At 47.4% G+C, this 27,289-nt stretch overlaps 1 protein-coding gene across 1 annotated transcript in view; it reads right to left on the reverse strand.

Moving 5' to 3' along the window:
• Nucleotides 1–931: 931 nt before the first annotated feature.
• The window catches only part of LOC126522244 (astacin-like metalloprotease toxin 5), an 82,420-nt gene continuing 56,062 nt past the window's right edge, over nucleotides 932–27,289 (reverse strand). The window contains exons 5-6 of the mRNA XM_055066351.1: nucleotides 21,734–21,909; nucleotides 932–1,450 (exon numbers count right to left, since the gene is read on the reverse strand). Of these exons, the coding sequence (XP_054922326.1) occupies nucleotides 1,227–1,450; nucleotides 21,734–21,909 (400 nt within the window). The 3' untranslated portion in view covers nucleotides 932–1,226. The remainder of the gene's footprint in view (nucleotides 1,451–21,733; nucleotides 21,910–27,289) is intronic.

Genomic DNA, 27,289 nt, shown 5'->3' on the forward strand with positions numbered 1-27,289 from the left:
ATATATATATATATATATATATATATATATATATATATATATATATATATATATATATATATATATATATATATATATATATATATATATATATATATATATATATATATATATATATATATACTGCGATATAGTACACGCACAGTACACGATACACACATATATATACATATATAATATATATATATATGTGTGTGTGTGTGCAAATTGAATGTAATCCTGGGATTTTACGTGGCACAATCGACCCCGATTTGATTTTCAGGCACTTCGTAATGGGGGGACTCCGGATTGATTTTGACCACCAGGGATTATTAGGGTGGTCATTAGGGTAATTAATTGTCATTAGGGTGGCCCCAGTGCACAGGGCATGGGCGTCTTTGCATATCGCCTCCATTGAAATTGGGCCCCCACGGTTGGGATTTGATCCTGCGACCACGTGTTGTGCATCACCCCATGCAATAGCCGCTATGCAACCGCGGCGGGAGATACGCGCTTGCGGGCCTGTGTGTGCGCGTATGTTTGCTCCGGCGTGCGTTTAACAATCCTGTGAAAATATGCCAGAGTTGTCGGCAGAACTGTTTTGAATTCGGCTCTGCTGTGACAACGTCGTGCTCATCGATGGTCATGTGTTGGCGATGGAAAAAGCGCTACAAAAATGATTGAAGCACAAGCTCCTGCAGCAAACCGTAGCCGTTTGCCGCGTGTTCCCGAAAATAGTTGAGACGTTGAACTACTAAATACGCTTGATCATGCCACCTCCACGTGGTGCACTGCACAGTCCCGGTTCCAGTAGTGCACCCGGTACCTGGGCGTGGATTCCACTCTGATGTGACTCCATCACGTAGGTGGAGTTCATTGATATAAACACATGCATGCGGAAAGACAAATCTTACACGTACGTAAAAATAACCTCAGTCAGGTAAGCCAGAAACAGACGAGTCAAGAGCATTTATTCTTTGAAGGCGTGTTCGTAGCCTATTAAAACACCGAATCACACTGTATTCGCACTGTTCGGTAGCGCGTCTTATCGTTCAGGTGCCGACCACCGAGTGAGGCCCACAAGTACTGCAGGTCTTTCTACCGATAGCCATTTCCTTCTCTGCACGTATTCCCGTTTTTTTATTCTTGTGGCGTCTTTTTAAAGGCATGTTCGTATCAATTCTGGGCTTCTTTGATGGAATGTACTATTTGTGAAATGACATCAGGCGCACGAGATTCCGATATCACTACCTACATTTGTACAGCTTGGAAATGCGACGAAAATCCGACGAACTAGGCCCGTTTTTGTCGTAGACTTCCTTGAGCCTACTGCCATCCTTTGCCAGCATGGAGGGGCGATTGGGATCACGGGTAAATGAATCCGATCCATACAGCATAACCGAGTCGTAGTCGAATGGTGTCAGCAATAGGGCGTCCTCAGGATCCAGCTTCTGAAATTGTGGCAGGAACTCTGCGAGGCAAAGGAAGAGCAGAGATTTATTGGGGAAGGAAATGCCTGCCGAAGAACGTGGTTTCAAGCTCGCTTGAAAAACTTTTCAAGCATAATAATGAATACACATTTATTTATTGATATATTTTCGTTCTAGCAGCGCCGGGATATCGACGCGAAATACCACGAAACATCCTGTTTAGGAAGTGTGCCTCAGTTTCTTTATCCTTTTGTAACCTTCCACCTTGCAAGAAAAAGAAAAGGTTTTCCGTTTCGGTATATGGACGATAGAGGCGAACAGATAAATATACAAGAGATAAGAATAGACATGACGAGTGCCATGACTGCCCTGCCAGTCATCCTGTCTGTCCTTACTTCCTGCACGTGTTTCGGCTAACGCATATTGCCCCCCCCCCCCCCTCCATGTCGCAAAAAAATATTTCGCACAATAGCGCAGCAAGAACTCCTTTCCAAGTTGGGTCTAAGTTCGCTGTGCCCTTCCTCATAATTAATATCCTACTGTGGCGTGAACATTGTTCTTTTAGAACATGAGTCAATGTAAATCATGCAGTATATCTGTGCCTTTTACCCGCTTTACTCGCTGTTTTTCATTTCTTTATTTTCTCCTATTTCCTTTTTCATTTCTCCGCCTATACATTTTTATTGGAATCGGCGCATTATCCATATACCTTCATGGGAAGCCATTGCTTGTTGCCGAAGCAAACATTCTTTTTTTCATTGATGTGCATTACGAGTGACTTGCACAGAGCACTGGCAGTACGAGTTCGGTTCTTTCCTTACATTTTTTTTTGCCCCTGTATAAAAAAATTTTGATAATTGCGGCAGGTGGCACAGTATAGTATTTATCAATGGTTCTAAGATCGTGGTTTTGGAGTTTCCCCCACGCAAGCGGCCATGAACGCGGCTATGCACACGATATGTTTTCGGCGGAATTAAGCAGCAGTTAAAAGTTGTGTGGAAAGAACCGAAAATGAGACAATGAAAAAGCTTTGAGTGCTTACCGCGAATTCACTAGTCGCGCCTGGAGGGAGGTGGTCTGTTTCACATTTAGGGGAAAACTCGGAGCGCATGAGGTTCTAATCAGTCGGCCGAAGTGAACGGACGTGTCGTCGGCGCGCTCCGCAACCACCGAGACTACGCGACCTTCACCGACGGCCCTTGACCGCCCTTGCCCGGGCCGCTTTCGCCGGGAGTCATATGGGAAGCGGCTTTCTCGCCGTTTCCCACCGGCCGCCTTTTCTTTCCGGGACTTTTTCGCTGCTCCACGCGCCTCTACAGCTCCGAAGCAGTTCCAACGCGGCTGCCCCTGCCGGGGCCATAGCTGCCTTGGAGTGTTTTCTACACCATGAACCAAGAGCGCCAAGCGACCAGCTCTTCCGAGGCCCATGTTCTAAACGGGCGTGAAAAGGGCCTTCGGCCAATTCACCGCTCTGTTTCGATAGAGCATTTATCTACCGCAACGTCATTTTCCAACGAGCAGAAGACGCCATCGGCGACGGAGAACGCCGCCGCGCGTTCCTCGACAACAACGAAGACGCCCGAGGTGGATAAGTGGACGCGCCCAGAACTCCCCAGCGCTCTACGGAGTGCAGCCGGCTTGACCACCAAGGATCGTCAGGACATCATATTCCGACTGCGACCTCAGCAGAACTTGGCAATCATCAGCACGTCCCAGTCACATGCAGCCGACGCATTGTACAAGGTGAGGGAGCTGAACCTTGGTCAGCGGGTCTATCTCATCACAACATATTTTGCGGCCCCAGACAACTCATGAAAGGGAATTGTTCCTGGTCTTTCGCCCGGTACACCGTCTTCCAAGCTAGTGGATGAGCTTTTCGCTCCTGGAACTCAAATACTTCAAGCACGAATGATGGGTCAAACCAACGTTGCGTTGGCAACATTTGAAGGACTTAAAGTGCCTCGCTACGTGCGTTTCTCTGGTGCAGAACTCCGCTGCTACCTCGATCGACCCCGCCAACTGGTTTGCAAGATAGGTCACAAGCTCGGCCATTGGGCTTATTACTGTCCTACGCTACACGTGGTCATTTGCGCGACGTGCGGGACTGACAACCCCACCCCGCACATCCATGCACCCCACACTGTAGATCCTGTGACGGGACCCACCCTACAGCCGATCCAAACTGCCCGCGGCGTGCTATGCAGACACTGGACAAAGCTTGGGTGCGGGAAGCTCTCGAGAAAGAACAGCGTGAACTCCAACCTTCCAGCGACCCGACCATTACCACAGATACGGCGGAGACCCGAACGTCGCGCGCCCCAACGAAGGAGACCAGAAAAGTCCGGTAGGAGACCCGTTCGAGATCCCGTCGGAAATTCCGGAACCGCTCCAAGTCTCGGTCCCGATCCCGCGAGGCATCGGTGCGCCTCCCAGAGAAGCGCCCTCCTTCCCCATCTTCCCAACAACCCTACAAGAAGGCCCTGCAGACCAAAGCCCCAGCCAAGGTGACCCTGGTCCCTTCAGGGGTGCAGCGGACCCCAGAGAAGAAAACAGCAATGGAGGCGCCTCGGGAGGTAGGTCGGGCGGAGGGTCCCCCACAGCTCGCTCCGTTCCGTAAATCTCTCCCTACCCCTTCCCCTATTACCAATTCGTTATCAAATCCCGATCCTCTAATAGAAATAGCCCGCCTACGTCGTGACATGGAGGCGCGCTGTGAGCGCCTGCAAAAACAAATGGACGCGCTGGTGGCAAACATGAGCGCTAGTATACAGGCGGCTCTGGACCGGATAGAACGCCAAATGGAGGCCCTTCAAATAGGGATTACGGAGCAAGTGAAATCATGTATAGAGTGCACTTTCGCACGCATACAAGTTCCTGAGCTTAGCGGTAACAACGAAAGCGCGCTTTCCGACCAAGGCTCTGCCACACCACTAGTTGCTCCGCGTTATGATGGCGCCGCGTAACGCGGAGCAACTAGTGGTGTGGCAGTGGAATTGTAGGGGACTCAGCCGAAAACGATGTTCCCTACAGCTGTATATCGCCACATCCTCGAACCCTCCCGATGTCATCCTCTTACAGGAAGTCAATTGCACCCCTTCTTTATCCGGCTACAGCACGCTCTCGGGTGTCTCTCCTCTTGTGGGAGCCTTAGTTTCGAAACATGTTACATGTCGCATGCATACCACTAACATTGACATTCCTCACCAAATACTGGAAATAATTACGCAAGGTGAACGCAGCGAGAGTCCGTTTATACTCAATGCATACAGTTCCCCCCGTTCGAGAACGCACTGTTTTCAGCACCTACTAACAGAATTTGGTAGGTTTGCATGGCTTTGTGTGGTGGCCGGCAACTTTAACGCTCCGCATGCTAAGGGGGCCGCAGGCTAAAGGGACCCGCTTATGGAATGCCATCTGTAACATGAGATACACACTGCTTACCGACCCAGAGCACCCCACTCGGATGGGCAACAGCGTATCTCGTGACACCTACCCTGACCTTACCTTCGTGCGCAATACTGGCCCACTCGTTGCGCACGCGTCTTTAGAGGAGCACCTTGGTAGTGACCACTACATTGTGGCGACCACCTTGTCATTACGGGGTGCGCGCAGGCCCGAGCGAAATGTGCGTATAACGGATTGGGCGAAATTCAGGGAACGTCGCCAGGACCCACCTGAGCGCCAAGGGTACGAACGCTGGCTTGACTCTCTCGCGCAAGAACTAGAGGCCACCACGAACACACTGCGCACCGCAACCGACACACCAGACATAGACCCGCATTTACTTCATCTTTGGAACGCCCGCAGAGGGTCGACACGATGATGGAAAGGACAACGCCTCAACCGCAAACTTAGGAAACGTATAGATCAAATTACACGGGAATCTCAGGAGTATGCAGAGATCCTTACGAGGAATAACTGGCGAGGATTTTGCGATCGCCTCTCAGGCACATTGAGCACAGCAAAAACGTGGTTGATCCTTCGCTCACTCACAGATCCCACCACAACAAAGGGAAAAACATTTCAACAGCTGCACATCCTAATGCACGAGTACAGGGACGACGCCTCGACACTCCTCAGATAGCTAGAGAAGCATTTCATACCCACAGGCCGGCCGCCGCAGTACCCTGACTATCCTTATGTAGGCGAGGCGAACGAATTGTTCGATGCAGACATCACATCTGACGAGGTGCGGGTTGTCCTACAAGACCTACACCGCAACACGGCACCGGGAGCCGACCACATCGGATTCGCCACCCTTCGTAACTTCAGTGACGCGGATATTAACCACCTCACCCATATCTTCAATGATTGCTGGCGCAAGGGAATGCTTCCCCAAGCATGGCGACACACCGACATCACACTGATCCCCAAACCGGGCAAGCCTGTTAAAGTTGAAAACTTACGACCCATCTCCCTAACATCCTGCATTGATAAGCTCATGAAGCATGTACTCTTGCGGCATCTTCAGCCCTTCCTCGAAGAAAAATCATTCCTTTCTAACTCTCAATTCGTATATCGGGCTCATCTGTCTGCCAAATATGTGCTTTTACAATTGCGGGAGAAAGTCACAGGACCTCCCTCGTCCGCCCAAATGAGAGCACTCATCGCCTTAGACCTAAAAAAGGCATTCGATAATGTTGAACATGACCTCATACTTCGCAATGCTGCACATTCACACTGTGGAACTCGTATGTACAACTATATCCGCACATTTCTTCGAGATCGCACAGCCACCGTAGGAATGGGACCGCATCGATCCGGTACGATTCGCCTTGTAGGACGTGAGACACCCCAGGGCTCATTTCTTTCCCCTACTCTATTCAATATCGCGCTCGCAAGGCTCCCCCGGCTACTCGACCAGATCCCTGATGTCGCCCACGCTATTTATGCGGACGACATTACTATCTGGTAGACACGGGGTTCCGACGGAGCCATCCAGGACCGACTGCAGCAAGCAGTCGATACAGTTTCCGAGTACGCGAGAAAATGCGGCTTAATATGTGCTCCGGAAAAGTCGGAGCTCATAATCACTCGCCCCCGGAGCCGTTCCTCTACTCCCCCTATCACTGTGCACCTGGATGGCACACCGATACCACAGGTTAATCGTGCTCGTATCCTCGGCCTACACGTCCAAGCGGATGGCAGGTCTAACTACACTGTTTCCCTTCTATCCAGACAGATTGAGCAAATTCTGGCCATGATCCGGAGGGTATCCAACAGGCGCTCGGGCCTTCGAGGAGAGGACCTGCTGCGCTTGGTGGAGGCATGCGTGATCAGCCGCCTTACAGTCCATCTCCCATTTCAGCGGTTGACCCAAGCGCAACAACTTCGCATAGACGCAATGATTCGCAAAGCGACGAAGCTGGCCCATAGCCTCCCGAATTATACTTCCACACGCCGTCTCCTTAACTTAGGGACACAACACACTAGGCGAGCTGCTAGAGGCACATTGGGTCAGCCATCGCCAGCGCCTTCTACTCACTCCTAATGGCCGCCATCTTCTCACACGGCTAGGATACTCTGTCCCACCCCTTGAGTCTGAAACCCGTCCAACGATCTTGTCGTCAGCGATACGCCAAGCACTAAGTATTCATTCTTGGCCACGTAATCTGCATCCCGAGCATGACAAAGGGCGGCGCAAATCCCGCGTACGATACATTGGCCGCATGCTTGCAAACATCCCGGAAACAGATAATTTATACACGGACACATCACGCACTGAAGAGGGCTATACCTCGGTAGTTTTGGATGGCACCGAATCCCTGAGAGACTCTGCTGCAATGCGCGCAACAAATGCCGCTTACGGAAAAATTCTCGGTGTTGCTCTTGCAATTCGATACGCCATCCGTGTGCCTGAGGAAGTGTATATATCGACGGGCTCGCAACAGGCATGCCGGGCGTTCCTATCAGGACATGGCATCCCGAGAGCGGCGTACCAAATTTTCAAACACATCCCGCAAAATACACCAACCACACCTCCCCGCATCCACTTACTCTGGACCCCTGGTCATACCTCGCTGCCTGGTAACGAACGCGCACATGCGGTTGCCCGTGAAATTTCCCTCCGGGCGACTCGGCGTGGTGAGGCGACTAGTTCAGAGTGGGGGGAATCCCTTGCTCCGTTACAAAGACATACTCCGTCATTATAAACGCATTCGTCGCACCCACGCCGCACCACCGCCGTCCTTCTGGCGGGAGGAAGCAGTGGCATTACTCCAGTTACAAACCGCGACTTTTCCAAATCTTGTCTCTCTCAATAAATTCTACCCACACTGTTATCCAGATCGTTGCCCTGGCTGTGGCAGCTCGCCCACAATCTTCCACGTCACGATTTCCTCTCCTTTACCCCCTACGCAACAAAGAGCTGTGGGACGATGCCCTCCGCGCCGGACCTCCCGAGGTCCTCCGAGCTGCGATAAAACGGGCTCGAAACATCGCCGGAATCATCTTAGGGACCCTGGACTGAGGGTTCCTCCCACACTGCTCTCGCCATTCAAATATTATTAATAACGATGTTTTACTCTCTCTCTCTCTCTCTCGGAGTGCATTGCATCGGCGATGCGGCGAGCGCTGTAGTCGGGCGGCGGAAGCAGCTCGCGCAGGCGCGGATGCTAGAGGGGCGGAGTCGTGATCTACGTCGTCTGCTACGGCGGCGCGCGCTGGCCGCATTGTCGGGTAGAGTGCTACTGTCGGAGGCAGTGCGCGTATTTCATTTTTGCTGCGGAACTGAGCCGATATTCCTTAATAAGCGTTGTGCGACGCCAAACTCTGAGCTTTCATTGGCCACATTGGGGTTCTACAAACTTCTTTTGACGGCATGCTTCTTTCGAAAGGTCGGGGTACATAGTGCGTGCACGTATATTTTTTCGCTGTGTGTGTCACCGTAATACGCAGCGGGTAGAAATGGACACCGAACTGTGCGCGCAACGTGCTCGGTCTTTATTTGACGTGAAAGGAAAACAAAGCGCTCAATATAGTGGCTATGCTAGTCGAACACGATGAAACAAACGGATACGAAATAAAGGGAAGCGTTTCTTCTCAACATTAGTTCATTACTCAAGACAGGCCATGCCAGCCGGTGGGGATATGCACGCGTCACGCTCCGAACACCACTGAGTATCTCGTCATGTCCCCAGCGGCAGCGGGGACGTGACATGAGCCTTCAGTGTTAGATCTAACACTGAAGGCTGCACCAGCTCTAGGAACACTCACACCACACCATCGTGCAAACTGGCAAACGACATTGCACAATGCCTGACTTTCACTTTTGAATATCCTCAAGGAACACTGCGAAGAACAAATTGAAACATTTAGCCACAGACTTCGGCACATAACCCTCACAATAGATGAGAAGAGGGCTTTAGAACATTACGACGATAAACAGCCTAGAAAATTGATTCAAAAACAAAAGAAAAAAGCAAACTTTAATCAAAAAAACAACCTCTTAGCTAAACAGCCACCAAACGCCAATGAGAGGGACCCCGAGTTTAGAAGTACCAGACGTGAAGGAAACTTCCACAAAACTTAACCACTCCAATGTTATAGACATTTCAAAAACATTAAGTAAAAAATAAATAGACGTACTCAGCAAGGGCCTAAACTTTTGTCCCACGAACAACACAATAAATGAATTCGTGCTTCACAAGGACCTTTCGGAATTCTCCCGCCGAATGTGTATACGGCACTTCTTCGCAGACACACCAGACACCGGGACGACACCACTTAGAGCCCAATCCACTTGGACTCCCGAACCAGAACAATCCATAGAACTTGACATATACCTTAAAACTGTCACTAAAGAAATTATAAGCCAATACAAGACATCTAAGCGACCTAAAAACATAACTGCGTCGAAGAGTCATATCATTTCAAATCTTAGTTGCCGGAATGACATTGTTATTAAGGAAGCAGATAAGGGTGGAAGTATAGTTATTTGGCCAGTAGAAAAATACAAGCACGAGGCTTACAGACAACTAAACAACCCAGAGCATTACCGCAAACTAGATAACGATCCGACATTGCCCTACACAGTGACAATTACCAACAGGCTGAAATCACTTTTGGCTGATGAATTAATAACACCGTCAGAATACAAATTTCTTAAACCAAGCAACAAAGCTGCCGGGCGTTTTTACCTCCTTCCAGAAATTCATAAAATTCCATGCGCTGAAATATACACTGCTATTATCCCAGGCCGTCCGATAGTATCCAACAACAACACCCCGACAGAGAGCATCTCCACATTCCTTAACCACTACCTTGGTGACTTGCCAAAAGCACTTCCGTCCTTTGTACAAGATACGCCCCACCTGCTGAGAATTATAGAGGACATTAATACTAAAGGCACACTACCCCACAACACAATTCTCGCAACACTAGACGTAACGGCGCTGTGCACCAACATTTCAATCCCTCATGGTTTATTTTCGATAAAACAAACGCTGTCTAAACACAATGCACAACACTCTACTGAAGTCTACTTGTCTCTCCTTGAATTAGTTCTAACACATACCTACTTCAAATTTGAGGAGAGTTACTACCTACAGATACATGGTACAACCATGGGCACGCCTTTTGCACCAACCTACGCGAACATATTTATGGGGATTCTAGAAACAGATTTCCTAGCGCGCTGCACTGCCAAGCCCCACACATACCTACGATACATAGACGACATACTCATAATATGGGGACATGGTCAAGACAGCCTAGATAAATATGTAGCATTTCTAAACTATCTTCACTGAACAATAAAATTCACATCAGAATCCTCAACTGAGCGCATAAACTTTCGGTACACAACAATATACATTGACAATGGGGAGCTAAAGACAACGCTGTATAGGAAACCTTTCGACAAACAACAGTACCTAGAATATACCAGCCACCATCCCAGACAGTGCAAACAAGGCATCTTTAAAGACCAAGCCACACGACTACGTCACATTTGAGTTGAAAACCAAGACTAGATAGATAGACTAGATCAGCTTAAAGAAACCCTATCAAACAGGAACCACCCAAACAGTGACCTTCAAACAGCCTACATCGCTGCAACCAAACTTGATCGAGCCGAGGTCCTCAAGGCCCGCCCGAGGATCACAAGAACAACAACGCCTCTTCTTACTACTAAATTCTCAAACGCACTCCCAAACGTGAATAACATCCCTAGTAAATACTACCGAATTCTCACCAGCAACTAGAAACTTAGTAAGATCTTTCCCGACCCTCCCAGAGTAGCCTACAGACGCAATACTAATTTTAAAGATGTTCTTGTACACGCCAAAATAAAGACAAAGAGGAAGTTGGGAACCAATCCCTGTGGCCGCCACAGGTGCTCTACATGCAAACATATTCAATCTACTACTACAGTAAAAAGTACAGCGTCGGATTACGCACACAAGGTAACTTCTGCTTTCACCTGCACATCAAGCAACGTAGTTTACTGTCTACAATGCGCCGCTTGTAGCAAACAATATATAGGTGAAACTGGACCACAAATTCATACAAGACCCAACGGTCACCACGCGGACACAAAATACAATTTAACCAAAGCAGTAGCCAGCCACTTTAATGAACATGGTCATATATTTGACAAAGTTAGGCTCTATATACTACAAACAAATTTCCGTGCCCCTCGCCAAAGGAAGTATACGGAAGCATACTTCATACACAAGTTTAATTGCCTACACCCGACGGGAACTAATTTGGAACGCGGCAACTTAGAATCTTTAAAAGCGGTAACTTAAATCTGAAATTCTCTTATCATCAACCAAGACACAAAACGCATTATGCCACCAGCTAATTTTAATTCTTAACCACACCTACTCTTCCATTTGGAAAAAATTTTTCCTGCCTACTACTCGATTTAATATACTCTTTCAGATTTTTACGCCTGCAGTACGAACCCATTCTCCCATGTACACTTGCCCCCGCCCGCTTCCTTCTGTTTGTTATTCCGGTTTCGGTCCCCCCCCCCCCCTCTCATTTCCCTTTTTTCTTCTTCATATCTTTTTTGAAACCCCCTCAACAACACATTCCGAAGTCAAAATGCCTGTTTCGGCGCCTCAACCCAGGGGATCGCCATTTCTGGATGCCGCCGTAACGACACCTACGGTGAGCGACTGAGGCAATGCCCCTCGAAAGACCATGCCGCTGCCTTGCAGTCACCCCATACATTGCACCGCAGTCTCCACGTCGCCATCATAACTACTTCAACATTACTGGCCGTATTGCTGCTATGCTACTCAAGTCACTCTTTCAACTCATATTTTTTTTCTTTCTTTTGTGGTACTCGAGCACTGACCACCTGACCGTCTCTTCTAATGCCACAAGAACATGCCGCCAACGATACCCCTAAATGTTTCCTAACCTCCCGCATCCCCAACGCGCTCCCAGCCCTCGTCTTTCTTCAAAATTGTTTTCCTCTGTCTTGTTCTTTCTCCTTCCCTTTTGGTCTTGGTGTTGCCCTGGCTTCCTACCCTTTTTTGTCTTTTTTTCTGTCTTATTTTCTCTGCCCCTTTCTTTCTTTTCATTTCTCCCCGCGCTCCCACTCTTCGGCTCTTGTTCCCCCTTCTTGGGAACGAAGCTCACCCACGTCGCACGACAGCGCTCGTTTCCTCTGAAGTCTCTCCCTTTAAAAACAGCCGCGAGTGACAACACCTGCACATGACGTCACTGCACTAACCATTTAAAACTAACATGCCGAGTATGGCGAGGCCGCCTTTGACGAAGATAGGTCCTCCTATCGAAACGTTGGCCAGCCTTTCTGAGGTACCTTATCCCTGTTTACAAACTTTATACCACTGGCTGAGATCAGTTGGACATTGTTTGCAGACTTCGCGCGGGAAACTTATTCACGTCCCGTTGGCCGTCGAACTTACAATACGTGCAATTTAGCAGTTGCGGATATATGCTCGTTATCTACAGGAGCACACAAAAAGGGGGTCATCTACACGAAAAAGCGGAGCCATGTAAACGAATTGCAAGCATTGGTTCGGCCAAAAATACGCTGGAATCTGATATGATGATGTAGACGTAGAAGTGGACGAGCGAGCAGCAGGGTAGACGGGCGCGTGCTATGGATTATTATGTGAAACAAGCAAAGCAATGCTGTGGTTATTCGTGATTCAAGACGTGAGAAGAATAAAAATGAGAATGTTACTCATGCTCGAGTTCCAGTGATAATCTCCGATAATGCAGCGGGCGGCGTGGTTTTGAACTAACTCTACAGCCGTGATTACGTACGGTTGATTAGGGGACCAGATAGGGGCCGCAAATTCGAATTCAGGTCTCACAAATATTCGATAGGCAATTTGTCTCATGAAGGCAGGCAGGCAGGTTACGTTTCAGGTAACCCAGCGTACGAGAATTTTTAGCAGTTATTTTTCGACGTGGGCAGACCACGATAGGAGTTGATGTAAGGAGGATCCTAAGGCACTTGTATGTGGTATTGTGTGTAACGGAGTTCTTATCAAATGAGTAATCGATAGCGGGAAATGCGAGCGGATCTTATCAGTTTGCAGTTATCAGTGTTTAGGATCATTTGCCAAGATGACCACCCGTTAATAATACGGTCAAGATCTCGTTGAGTAGTGTGATCGGATGGTAAGCAGATTTCACGATAAGTCACGCAGTCGTCTGCGAACAAGCGAATGGATGACGTTAGTGCAGGTACACTTGAGGTACACTCTAAAAACAAAGAGATTTCCAGAAACACTCTTCGAGGGAGCGTCTGCTTGTCCCATATTTCACTCCCTCTTCGAGAATAGATCGATCCCCAGTGAGAGAGAGAACTACCGTGGTAGAGTTTTATTACTCCACCGCAAGCAAACGGAGCACTAGTGCTCTTCCGCAGAGTGCTAACAATCTACCCACAAGGGTACTAGCACTCCCTCAGACCGAGTGCTGCTACTCCTTCAAACTGAATACTTCTACTTCTCCAAACTTAGTGCTTATACTCCCCCAAAAGAGCTCTTGTGCTCCTAACAAATATATTTTACTCCTTCAGAACAGAGTGCTAGTACTCTTCCCAATAGAGTGAAGGCACTCACAATGTGGAGCGATGGTCACGATAGAACGGCTTCACAATACTTTAATGTGGGGAATATTTGATTCCTTCATCAGCAGCTCCTGCGCTTATGCTTGGCGCATTGGAAGTAAGCTGTAGCGGCGGAATTACTCAAATGAAACATTTTTTTCTCTTAAAAGGCCAAAATCTTCATTGATCAGTCACAAGACAAATTGAATAATAAGTTGAAAAAAAAAACTGACACACACATAAAATCTGATTACAGTGATGCCCATGAACTTTATAACACATCTTGTAATAATATAAGTATATTATCTAAAGCTTCATCAGTGTTATAGCATAGAGATATTCCTTATTTGCAATTGGTTCCATATATTCCAAAAGTAAGCATACAATGGAAAGTTAAACATAGAAAAAAGTGCGCAAACTCGCAAAGTATTGACACTACGATCGAAGAGAAATATGCGCCAAACCAATGGCCAGCAAGCGCATTTCTAACACAAAACACATGGACATATTAGGCAGAGGTTAGCAGATGGGCTACTAAGAATGGGGCTGGTAACGTACATAAATGCTGCAACAAACTTTTTTGTGACATATTCTAAGACAGCAGCTCCTTTGATAACCTCCTGTACAACGTATGGGTGTTCCTGACTGAAGAGTACAGTGCATTTAAAGATGTGTCGGTTATTCTCATGTGAGGCCGCAGGTCTAGCGAGCTTTGCTTATATTTCACATAAAGTTATTTATGTATGGGCTGCACACCATTGTTTCTAAGTGTGCATTGTCGTGGTTCAGCAGCAATATCCTGCCCGGTCTCAAAGTACTACAGAGGCGTGTCATATTTCCTACTCGGTTAACCTCCTCACGAAAGTAGTTTCCTGGTACTGTTGGGATTAATCCGTTACACTTTCTCACAAATAAATATAACTAAATTTACAAGATTATCTTGTGTGTAGCAACAGAGTATAAAACTGCAAAGAGCTATGGCATTAAAATCTTGCGCATCAAATTTCTTGTCATATGTGGTAGATTTTCATTCCCAATTTGGTAAGAATGCTATAATTCTGAGTAGCAGCTTGCATTATTATATGATCAATTATTGTGACTAGTTGAAAATATAATCTAACTAAAGTTTAGCGTGGCTTCAGATGTGAACCAAAAATCAGATGTGATAAATATGATGCATCCAAGGCGACATAAGCATAAGTATAGGCTGGGAAGTACACGAAAAGACAAACAGAGAAGCAAGTCATAAATTAGGAAAGGCGCCATCCTGTTTCACATATTCCATCCATACGCGTGGATATTGCTTGCGGCTATGCATATACTTCCACAATGAACCAACTACCTGAAACCAAAGTTTCTTTCCTACTGAAGTGGTTAAAGTATGATAAAGTAAGAAAACTTATCGCGCTTCACAGAATTATCGTCTCAAAACAAGTATATCCGTGTGTGGGAAGATTAATACAGTGCCTTACTTTGCACTCTATCTGAAGTCCAGAAATTTACTATATGCTAAAATGCTTTAAGTTTATTTTCCCTCATAAACGTTATGTCTGCAGAAGCCACCAAACTAAAGGGTTTTTTTTTTGCTTCACACTATATGTTCACATCCGCCAAATGATGAACAAGTGTTCCACGGAGATACTCTCAGTTCTTGGCATTGAACACATCCTTGTCTCCACTAGCATACTTGGTTGGCAAGTAGATTGAGTCACCCTTATCAAAATCTCATATACCTGCCAGAAGCACTCATATGACTATTTCAAAGAAGGAGAAGCCACAATTTTACATGTACCGAATGAATTTTTCTATTGCAAGCGACTCTGTGGCTTTCTCACCGTTCTCACTGCTAGTATGCATTATGTGACGAAGCAAATCTGCAATTTTATTGTACCGCTATTTTTTGTCACATGGGTATATCTGTTGAGAGGCAAGGCAAAAAGCTTTCACTTCTCAAAAATGTAATCAGCTTTTCTACAAAACGTATTTCGAACTTTTCAATCAAACTTGCTCCTATGTGTTTGTCTTCGGAGAGCATACTTAATCTTAATTTTCCCATCAGAGACATTACCCAAAAAATACTATGGTAAGGTGACTGCCTAGAGCCCGTGAGAATTTTCATTTTGGTGTAACATACTGTATTTTGAAAGTTTTGATAACATTTAGTAAAATGGTAAACCAATATGCCCACATTCTAGTTTTCTCGTCCTGATTGCATCACAATGTATTTTTATTCTTTAGAGTGCGCTACTCTGCACCACGTGGAGTATTGTGGGCTTGCAGTCCTTGCAGCTGCCTTCTTGCGCTGTATAATGTGGGTGCCTGAAAAATATTGTTTTGAGAAGTCAACACGAGGAGATGGTTTAGAAACGTCAAGACAGTCAAGAAATAAGGTCACTGCGCAAAAAGACAGCCTTAGCTCTTGGTCTTTCTACTGAAATGCATGCGAAACATCTAAATGACTCAAAAGTCAACTGCTAAACTAACTTCAATATCTAAAGACAAAAGAAATCACCGACAGTTCATCCTTGTTCAGGACTAATGTTACAGTACTCCTACTCATAAATAGAATATTGGTCACGACGTAACTCTGAAGTGCCAACTGATATTATTAAAATGCACAGGCATGTCCGAAACAGTAAGCGTATGCTAAACGCCCCTACAACTCTAATTCCACACTGTGGCCGTTATATTCTATTCCGATGCATAATTCGCCGTGTGACAATTCACCGATTTCATACAGATTAGCATCCTTTCAGATTCGCACCGTGTTCGAAAACCGCAACACGAGACATAAGGTCAGACATATAATCACACCATTTCAATACATGAGCTAAACTAGCTCAGTCGTATTCATCCTAAAATATGAATTCCTTATGCGTTTTCACTTTGGTATAAAGGTTATAAACAGAGAAAAGGTGCCTCAGAAAGGCTGGCCAGAAAGGCTGGCCAGCGTTTCTTTAGGAGGACCTATCTTCGTCAAAGGCGGCCTCGTCATCCTCAGCATGTTAGTTTTAAAGCGTTAGTGCAGTGGCGTTACGTGCGGTTGTTCTCGGTGACGACTGGTTGTAAAGGGAGAGACATTAAAGAAAATTAGCGCTATCACCTGACGTCTGTGAGCCTGGTTCCCAAGACGAGGGGACAAGAGCGGGAGAGTGGTAAGACGGGGAGAAAAGAAAGGAAAGGAGAAAAAGTGGGGGTGGGGGAACCAAGAGGAAAAAAAGAAAAAGAAAAGAAAAGGAGGGGCACGGGAGGGTGTTGGGGAAGCGAGAGGTTGAGGAGCATTAAGGGGTGTCGTTGGCGGCATGTTTTGGTGGCTTTAGAAGAGCCGGTCAGGCGGTCAGTGCACGTGTAACAAAAAAGACTCAGACATCAGTTGAAAGAGCGACTTTAGTAGCGTAGCAGCAATGCATTGAGCAATTTCGAAAGAGTTAAGATGGCTACAAGGAGTCCGGGGTGCAGTGCATGGGGTAACTGGAAGGCAGCGGCATGATATTTCCAGGCACGTTAGTCCCAGTAGCTCAACGTAGGTGTCGTTATGGCGGTATACAGAAATGGTGATAGCCTGTGTAGCTCAGGCGCCGAAAAGGTATACTGGCCTCTGGTACATTAAGATGTGTTGGTGAGGGTGTTCCAAAATAATATATAATAAAAACAGACAACAAGAAAGCGAAGGGGAAACGAAACCGGAATAACAAGTAGGAGGGTGACGTTTGCGGAAGCGGGCGGGGGCAGGTGTACTTGGGGAAAGGGGGCCGTACAGTTGATATAAACGTAAAAACATCAAACAGTATATGAAATTGAGTAGTATGCAGGGAAAAAAGTATCGAAATGGAGGAATAGGTGAGGTTAACAATTAAGGTTAGCAGGTGGCATAATCAGTTTTGTGCCTTGGTTGATGGTATTAGAATTTCAGATTTAAGTTACCGCTTTTCAAGATTCTAAGGTGCCACGTGCCGAATGAATTCCCGTCGGGTGTAGGCAATTAAACTTGTGTGATGTATGATTCCGTATACTTCCTTTCGCTAGGTGAACGGATATTTGTTTGTTGTATATAGAGCATTCTTTTGTTGAATATATGACCATGTTCAATAATGTGGCCGGCTACTAGTTTAGGTAAATTGTGTTTTGTATCCGCGCGGTGGCCGTTGAGTATGAATTTGTTGTCCAGTCACCCCCATGTATTGTTCGCTACAAGCGGCACATTCTAGAGAGTAGACTACGTTGCTTGCTTGGCAGGTGAAACCCGAAGTTATTTGTGTGAGTAATTCGACGCAGTACTTTTTACTGTAGTAGTAGATTGAATATGTTTGCATGTAGAGCACCTGGGGCGGCCACAGGGACCAGTTCCCAACTTCGTCTTTGTCCTTAGTTTGGCATGCACAACATTATCTTTAACATAAGGTTGTGTCTGTAGGCTACTCTGGGCGGGTCGGAAATATCTTATGTTTCTGGTTGCTGATGAGAACAGGGTATTATTTACTGGCGATGTTGTACACGTGTGGAAGTGCGTTTGAGAATTTAGTACTGAATAGAGGCGTTGTTGTTCTTGTGATCCTCGGGTGGGGCTTGAGGACCTCGGCTCGATCAAGTTTGGTTGCAGCGGTGTACGCTTTTTGAAGGTGTGTTTGGGTGGTTGATTTTCGACTTTCATGCATTTTCAGTAAATTCAAGATAACGCGCCCAACAGACCTCTTGCAGCATGTAGCTGAGTGCCTGCGGCAAAGTTTCTAACTAGCACTGGCGCTGCACATAATTTCAATAGTCGTAGGTAACCCATGGGCGAAAGACACCGTCAAGCGCGTGGCGTATAATGAAAGTACGCCGCCAGCCAAATGACGCCTTCTGCTATGTGAGTTCTTATTGCAACAGCGTTCTGTATACAGTAGACTGTCAAAGTGAATGAATTGAAACACACAAAGAAGCACGCTCCGCATAGGCTCGGAATCATGCGCTTAGGTATGCAAACCATTTTATGCGTCCCCTCCCATCAAGTCTTGTTGAACATAGAATGGTTCTGGCGGCGTCTGCCATTTTCAAAGCACTTACGGATAGCGGCAAGTGATAACCTCACATGCAGTTATCGCGACGACTTTCTTTTTATTTACTGACTTGGAAAGCCATAGCGCGCCCCGTGGTCAATCGCATCAGCTAATCGCCGCGACGACTTCCTGGCCATAGCATGTCATATACGCAAAATGTGCACGTAAGTTAGAATTCACTTACCGTAGAGAATTTGTTGTTATATCCAACGAATGACGAACGACTGCCCTTTTATCGCGGCGACGCGAGATGGCTTACAAATGGCCTCCCTTGGATGGCCATCGTTCCTGCTCGCTGAACGGGTCGCCTTTCTACGCTGCTGTGCTGTTCCGCGATGTTGTGCGCGCGCTTGGTGTGGCAACTCCGAGTGAAAATGCAGTGCGCTGGTTCCGCTTCCAATTTCACTGTCGCTGCCTGTTTTCTTAGAAGCGAAACGTTGTGCTCTTTGTTCAGCGTGCGTGAGTGATACGTAGCCATGTCCGGCGTCAGCCTCCTACAGTTGAAGCAGGAGCTTACGCTACGTTTCCTTCTCTATTGCAGAAAGAGTAAAACGGCCATTCTACTCTCTCTCAGAAGCACAGAGTGAAAAGAAGATTTTACTCTCAACTTGATGACTGAATGAACAATGCATTTAATTCCACTCGACATATTGAGAGAGTAAAACAATGCTTTGAAGAGTAAAACGGCTCCTTCACTCTTACGATATTCTCCCTAGTCTTTAGAGTGTACACAATACGCTACATCGCTAATACTGGAAATGTAGTTGTCGACAACGCTGAATTCTTTAAGGAATGACAAAAAATTCATGTGGAAGATATATTGTTTGAGAATCTATGCTAAAGCATAAAACTTTAGCTGGAGACAGCAATGAACAATGCGATCGAAATCCATCAATGAAAACAAAATCTGTCAGTGCGCCCTACAGATGTTTGGAAAAACATCTGTCGTGAATTCGATTCCGGTGACCTGAGCATGGAGGTGCATGAATTGCGCACTCGAATAACCGTTGGTAACTGAACCCATCCGTAAAAGTCATTATGTTAACCCTCGAAGTGTGGGCGTCAGAAGATCCAATGTGCTGGTAATACGAGTTGGTTGATCCGTTAATAGCACAATTGAAAAATCGTGTTAAACAAGCTCACAATGCACACGTCATTCACTTCGCAATTTTGCCAGTCAATATCCCCAAATTGTATCACCACAAAATATGTCGCTTTTGTTATATAGGGATTTAATAGAGTTAACGTTATCTTGAAATTCGTATTTGAAACTCCAGGCGCTATCGGGTTGTCTGTAGAGTATATCATACGTTGAATTCGATTGGTGCGATCGTATGCAAACCCACAGAAGTTCGATACTCGAAGGCATGGGCACAAGAAGTGACGTGATAATTCTTTATGGCCAGCAATACCTCACCTCCTCTTCTGACGTCCCAATCTCTGCGATATACAGTGTAAGCGCTAGAATCGCATACGACTTCGTCATCCATAATTTCAGAGCTGGGTAAGGTTTCCGTCAGAGGCAATATGTCGCAGTTACAGTCATCTCAGTATAAAGAAATTTCAATGGGTATAGAAAAAAATGTTTTCAATGCTAGGGAATTATACTGATAGGCCCGAGAGAATGGTATTGGGTTTTTATTGTAATAGCAAGTATGTGGAAAGTCAAGGCGCATTACTGCCGTCGGTGTCGCTGTGATATTCCGTATAACTTACAACGACGATTACACCGTCACCGCGCACCTTGCACTGTATGTGCAAGTGTAAGCGTGCGAGGGTAGCCGACGATCGCGGTTCAAGTTCGCCCATGAGAAATGCAAGAAAGCGGGAGGAAGCGTGTCGTCTTCCTTCGCGCGCTAGGCAACCAATGTTGCGAGGCGTCGGGCAGAGGAGAGGGGGGGGGGGGTTCTCTACTGCGGCTTCATCTGCGCATGTGGCGGCTTCCCACTATCGCCCAGCCGTATCTTGATAGCGATCTGCATTGGGGGCAGTCTAGGTGCGTCAACGAGTCGCAGCTTTGTGCGTTCTGTATGTTGTCGGCGCTCAGTTTGCATTGAAGCGATAGAAAGCACGATGGTCATCTCGCTCGCTGCTGCTGCCACGCTACTTCACGCCAGCGTTTTGACCTCGAGTGTCTGCGTTCATCGAGTGTGATGTGTTCATGGCTGCTGTGCAGGCTGTCATCAAGCTTGTTAATTTTGTTAGCAAGCGAATGTTTACAAATTTATATGGCGGATGAAAGTACTATCATTACTTCATATGGCTCAATGCAAATTTGTATCGCAACCGATTCTTCACCGTTCGGGGGAAACTAGGACTTTTTTCTTAGATGCACGCGTTGGAAGGCCAGGTCTTTGTCATCAGTGTAAGGGAACTACAGAGGTGGACGCTGCGTCGTATCCATAGAGAGTGTCAGCAATTATAAGTCATTCGAGGGTTACCTTAAACTGGGCATTTCTGGCAAAGTCGATGGGTTTGCGTTGATCGATACGGGTTTGCAAAGGAAATTCCTCATGAGCAGCAAAATTAGGGTTTGTGAATTTGTAGCGTTTATCTATTAAAGGCAGCTTATCTTTGAAGAATGTGAACTTGACAATGATCGGCGTACACTTGCTACTGCTGCACTGACAGAAATGATGCGCGCTGTCTATTTAACCAGGATCGAAAGTTATGCGAAGGTGATCGTTACAGATGCCAATGACTTCTGACACTGACCATGATTGCTTTTTTTTTTTTGCTCCGGGATTCCAAAAAGAGCAAGTTGCCGCGGCAAAATCTGGTTTCTGAGACGTCAGAGTGCGATTTTATTGCCTTTACCTGTGTGAAAATTCAGTTAGATATGTTTTCTAATTCGGGCGATTCATTTGTGACGGAACTTTTCACTGACACAACATCGACATCAACAGTAAAAAGCATACTCGACAACTGATTTAGCTCGACATGAACTGACGCTTGCCAATTCATTATTGTATGCAAGTCATTACGAATGTCCTCCTGGCCTGATTCAATACGTTGCAAAGTGGCAAGCACGATATCTAGCACATGTGGCCTTAGGTTAGACAAGACACCACTGCATAGAAGTAGGCACAGCCTGCATATTTAGAAAGAAAAGAGGTGTTTGTAGTGCGTCCCTAACGGCAACAGAACGCTGAGGCACGGCGCCACCAAGAAAAATCTAGAACACCCGAAAATATAAACGTCTGGTATAAGGCTCGTTTCAATGTTTAACCTGAATATACGCTCACCCTTTATAATATTTTTTGGGAAGACCTCGATGTAGCGGTCCCTGTCGGGACGTGTGTGCTCGTGGAAGAAGCCCACCGCGTGCATCAGCTCGTGCGTCACTGTGCCGTGGTAGAGGCAGCCGTGGCCCAAGGACACCGGTTGCCGACCGCCAATGCGGCCAAGGAACGAGTAGCACCTGTGCATGGTGCAGCACATTTCTAAACAGGCACGTGGCGACGGCAAGGGCGACAATATATTCAAAGCTTAATACGATTGACGCGAAATGCTTCGCGTCTCGTTTAACACCAAACGCGCAGCAACTGCAACATTTTAACGGTGCAAGAGAGCCCTGCAAGCAGGTGTACTAATACGCAAATTATCCCACGAACAGTTGGTGCTCCTGCGTACTGAGATCGATCTGCTTTGAACCTTTCATTCGATTTTGTAAAACAACGCACGAATACAGCATCGAAGTTACGAGTTTGAACACAGCTATACCTCGTCTCGCGATTTCTTCTACGCTGGACCTACACCGGACTGCGGCTAGGTCAAGGCGCAGAATAATACATTTTAAGGCGTACGCTGACGCTAGAGTTGCCTGCGTTTGCGTCTACCGTATCATATACAATTTTACAAAAAAAAGAACGACTTAGGGATATCGAAACAAATGTAATTATCTTTGTCTCACTTTTAAACAAAATGAAATAGAAAGTTCTCCGGAAGCTTGTTTGCAGCGAAACAACACCTACTCAAATTAAATTTATGGGGTTTTACGTGCCAAAACCACTTTCTGATTATGAGGCACGCCGTAGTGGAGTACTCCGGAAATTTTGACCACCTGGGGTTCTTTAACGTGCACCTAAATCTAAGTACACGGGTGTTTTCGCATTTCGCCCCCATCGAAATGCGCCCGCCGTGGCCGGGATACAACAACACCTACTTAATTCCTTTAGGTTGCACAGCATAGGAATATATGTTTGCAAAGCAGATGCTCTTTGTTTGTCGTCATGACTGTATGCGCAATCCACGTCGTACGAGCTCTAACGTCTCCTGCTGTTATGACATACCCATTGCAGGATTCGAAATATTCGTTAAGGAGCTGGGCAACACCGCGACGCCAAATGCGTACAAAAATACGCTCAATTACTCCCAGTTCAACGCCCCTTACAGTTTATGTCACGTTTTATATTGAGCGAAACATATCTTTCTCAGACCTCAGCAGCCTAATCAGCAAAAATGCTCATTCACCTATGGTAGACAACCATTTACTTGCTAAAACGCATGGCGTGAACGACTCGCGAACTCGCGTTTCCCCTTTCAGTACGGCAGAGTGCGCAGATATTGCACTTAGGCAGAAAAGTCAACCACGCGACATTTGGATTGATATGCGCGATATGTCATGACATACAACCAAAAAATTTGCAGAAGCCCTTTTCCCTTTGTAGGTTATTCTGGCATTCCGCTGCACAGAGAAGGCACACTTTGGCGTCGGAGCCAATATGGTATGATATGCTAAAACTTTATTCTGCTCCTTCGGAAAAAAACGCAGATTTTGTTATTACAGGAGACACTATGTGACCACCCTACCCTTTCTGGCTTCAACACTGTGTCGGTCAGGAACGAGGGAGGCAGAGGACTAGCTAGGATGCTAAAAAATATCTAGCCTTTATTGAATATCCGATCAAATCTGGACGGGGTAAGATGGAGGCCCTTTTCGTGGAGGTTAAGCCGCACGGGCGTCTTAAGCAGAGCTTATTTCTACCTAATGTCTATAGCCCGCCGTCGGGCCAGAGACAGACCTTTAAGTCCCTGCTTAGGAAGACGACGCAGACAGCCAAACACTCTCTCCTGATAGTTGCTGGGGACTATAACGCCCCTCATAATGCATGGGGCTACGTCAGGCGGACTGTAAAAGGAGAGAACCTGGCGAGGATCCTGGATGATCTCGCGTTTTCGGTAATCACGGACCCAGGGTTCCCAGTAAACTGGGCACGTCAATTGCGCGAGACACAACGCCTGGTTTGGCATGTGTAAGGAACGTTGGTAACATAACGTGGGCCAATAAGCAGAACCTGGGCAGTGACCACTTCATTGTAGCGGTAACTTTAAGCGTGGACGGCCCGACCGGCCAGGGTATTTCGAATCATGAACTGGGAGGAGTTCAGGAAACTTAGGAAGGAGCGAACCAGACCATTTTCCTCGTTTGGCGAGTCTATCGACTCTCTAACGGAGGATGTCGAGAGGGCTACTAGGGTAGTACAAACGGAAGCGGAGGTCCTAAGAATGGATCCGCCCCTAGCGCACCTGTTGGAGGCCATACCGTTGATTCTAATGAGGTGGAAAACACAAAGGCTAAATTTCAGGCTGAGTAAAAAGGTTGTGAAGCTTAATAGAGAGACCGAGAGATATTGCGCGGAGCTCAATAGGCTACAATGGGACGAGGTCTGCGCGGCAGTAGACGGGTCCATGCGCTCAGGAGGGAAGTGGAACTGCCTCAAGCGCCTCCTGGATGACGCCCAGACTAAGCATAATCAAAGGCAAACACTTAGTAAAGTCATACACCGGCACAAACAGAAGGGAGGTACTGAACAGTAACTTTTGAATGCCGCTCGCGAATAGGTACCTCCCCATAAGGCCGACGCAGGAAGAGGATTATCTGCCGATACAGTGCGCGGCGGTAGAGGAGCTAGACACGCCCTTCACAGAATCGGAGATCAGGGCAGTGCTCTACAATTTAAACAGCAGGTCGACTCCGGGTGCGGATAAAGTTTCTAACAGGCTACTACGAAACCTGGACGATAAGACAGGGGAACTACTAACTAAACAGGTCAACAGGGTATGGGAGACAGGACAAGTGCCTGACGGATGGAGATCGGCTATGGTGACACTCATTACTAAACCAGGATAACCCCTTCATTTGGACGACATGAGGCCAATATCACTAACCTCGTGCATAGGCAAGGTAGCGGAACACGCAATCTTAAACAGGGTTTCCGGGTACATAGAGCGCAGAGACCTCTTCCCACATAATATGGTGTGTTTTCGGCCCAGCCTATCGACGCAGGACGTTATGCTAATGCTAAGGAAGCAAATCTTTAATAGCGGCACCCGGAACGTGAAAGCGATTCTCGCCCTGGATCTCACTACGGCGTTCGACACATAGATACATTACATAGATACATTCGGCAGACCATGGCCGGGATAGGCCTAGGAGTCAAATTCCAGGCCTTTGTCAGGTCCTGTCTCGTGAATAGAACTCCTACTATTCAGGTAAGGCAGATTCGCTCGAACGTGTACGAATTTGGGTCTCGGGGTACCCCTCAGGGATCAGTCATCTCGCCACTGCTCTTCAATATAGTCATGAAGGGTCTATCAGACAGGCTGGGCGGCATTCAGGGCATAGGTCACGCACTTTACGCAGATGACATCACGATCTGGTACCCGGGGGCTCCCTAGCAGAAATTGAGCAGGCTCTACAAGCGACCTTGGACGAGACGGAGGCTTACCTTGCCGACACGGGTCTCAAGCTGTCTACGAGTAAATCGGAGCTGTTGCTTTACAGACTCGCAAGGCTGGGGGTTCGGGGTCTGACACCCCTCAACCAGCTACCCGTGGCATTATACGCGAATAATGGGCAGAAAATTCCTAGAGTCGACTCAGTTAAGATACTAGGCCTGCTCATAGACGCGAGGGGCTGTAATGCCAGAACAATTACCCACGTTACAGCCAAGACGAAGAATATCTTGCGGTTAACTGCTAGGGTGTCCAACCGAAAGAAGGGGTTAGGTGAAGACAACCTCCTTCGGATGTACAACGCGTTTCTCATGAGCCATATTAACTATGTGGCGTCAGTTCTAGTATGGACAAAAACGGAAAAGACCAAATTAAATACCCTCATGTGCAAGAGCATCAAGAAAGTGCTAGGCTTGCCTATTGCCACGAGCTCCGACAGGCTAGATCAACTCGGGATGCACAATAGCATAGACGAGATATAGAGGCACAGGTCACTGCCCAGGTGGTTAGGCTATCGTCGACCAAAGCTGGCAGGCGGATTCTCGACGAGGTTGGCATGGCTCCTAGGATAATGGAGGACCGGCGCATAACATTGACACGAGAAACGAGGACGACCTACCTGGTGAGGCCATTCCCGCGAAACGTACATCCACAGCATAATGAGGGTAAACGTAAAGCCCGTGCACGAGCCATATTGAAGAAAGTTAGAGATGATAGAGACTCCGCGGTCTTTGTCGATGCGGCGCACTATGGGAACAGGAGAGTGTTCGCGTTGTCTGTTGTAGACGGGCGGGGAGTGCTTCGCTCCTCCGCCTGGGTCAGAGTGGCCACCGCGAGTATAGCAGAGCGAATTGCGGTTGCGCTGGCCTTGTGTGACTCAGAGCGTTCCTACATTTACACCGACTCGAGAGACGCAATCAGAGCTTTCGAATCGGGTAACCTCGCACGAGAAGCGGCCTCTATTCTAGGGTAACGTGCTTGCTCCGGTTCTCATTATATCACGCGGTTCCCCGCACACATGGGGACGAAGATTCTCGAAGGTTTCCGAAACCTTAGTGAGCTGGCCCACGACCGTGCGCGAGAACTCACGCTCCGCGACGGTCTGCAGGCTTCGGAGGGGCAGGAAGGGACTCAGCAGAACGATCCACTCCTCACATTTAATGGAATTACTAAACATTACCAACTTGGTCGGAGAATTTATCCTCTGCCTCACCCGAAGCTCAGTAGAGGTCGGTCAGCTACTCTTAGAATGCTGCAGACGGGATCTTTTCCGTCGCGGGGATTCCTCAGTAGGATGTACTCGGATGTAGACCCTAGCTGTCCCGACTGCAGTGAAACCTTTTGCTCTATGGCTCACATGGTCTGGCGATGTCCCGCGTTGCCTAACGACTTTCTCTCCAGCGAAGCCGAATGGGAGGAGGCCATCAGAAGCACGGTACTCCAAAAGCAAGCCCAGGCTATCCAGAGGGTCCTGGAAAGGGCGGAGCGTCACGGCGTTCTGTCCTCTACGTGGGCGCGGCCAGCGGCTACAAAGGCCTCCCGTTAGGAGGTCCTGACAGTAGCTCCTCAGGATTAAATAAAGTTCGCTGTCCGTCCGTCCGTCCGTCCGTCCGTCCGTCCGTCCGTCCGTCCGTCCGTCCGTCCGTCCGTCCGTCTGTCTGTCTGTCTGTCTGTCTGTCTGTCTGTCTGTCTGTCTGTCTGTCTGTCTGTCTGTCTGTCTGTCTGTCTGTCTGTCTGTCTGTCCAATGCCTCCTTTACTAGATGCCAGCCGCGTTGTCCATAAACTCGGTTCCTGGCCCTCTCCCTTTTCTCTCCTCCGCGAAAAGGCAACGAGCGCCGCTTGTGGCGGACGTCTGCAACCTAGATCACGTGCTGCGGCCTCTGAGATTACCATGGCGCCTGTTGCCATCTCGGAGGCCCGCCATAACGCTCGCTAACAGACGCCCGCGCATATAAAGCGCCGGCGGAGCATTCAGCCGCCGCTGCCACATCCGCCGGAAGTTGAAAAGGCAACGAGCGCCGCCTCACGGAATTTATGCTGAACTATCTTCAACTAAGGGAAC

Source organism: Dermacentor andersoni, chromosome 6, assembly GCF_023375885.2.
Source record: "Dermacentor andersoni chromosome 6, qqDerAnde1_hic_scaffold, whole genome shotgun sequence".
NCBI lineage: Eukaryota > Metazoa > Arthropoda > Arachnida > Ixodida > Ixodidae > Dermacentor > Dermacentor andersoni.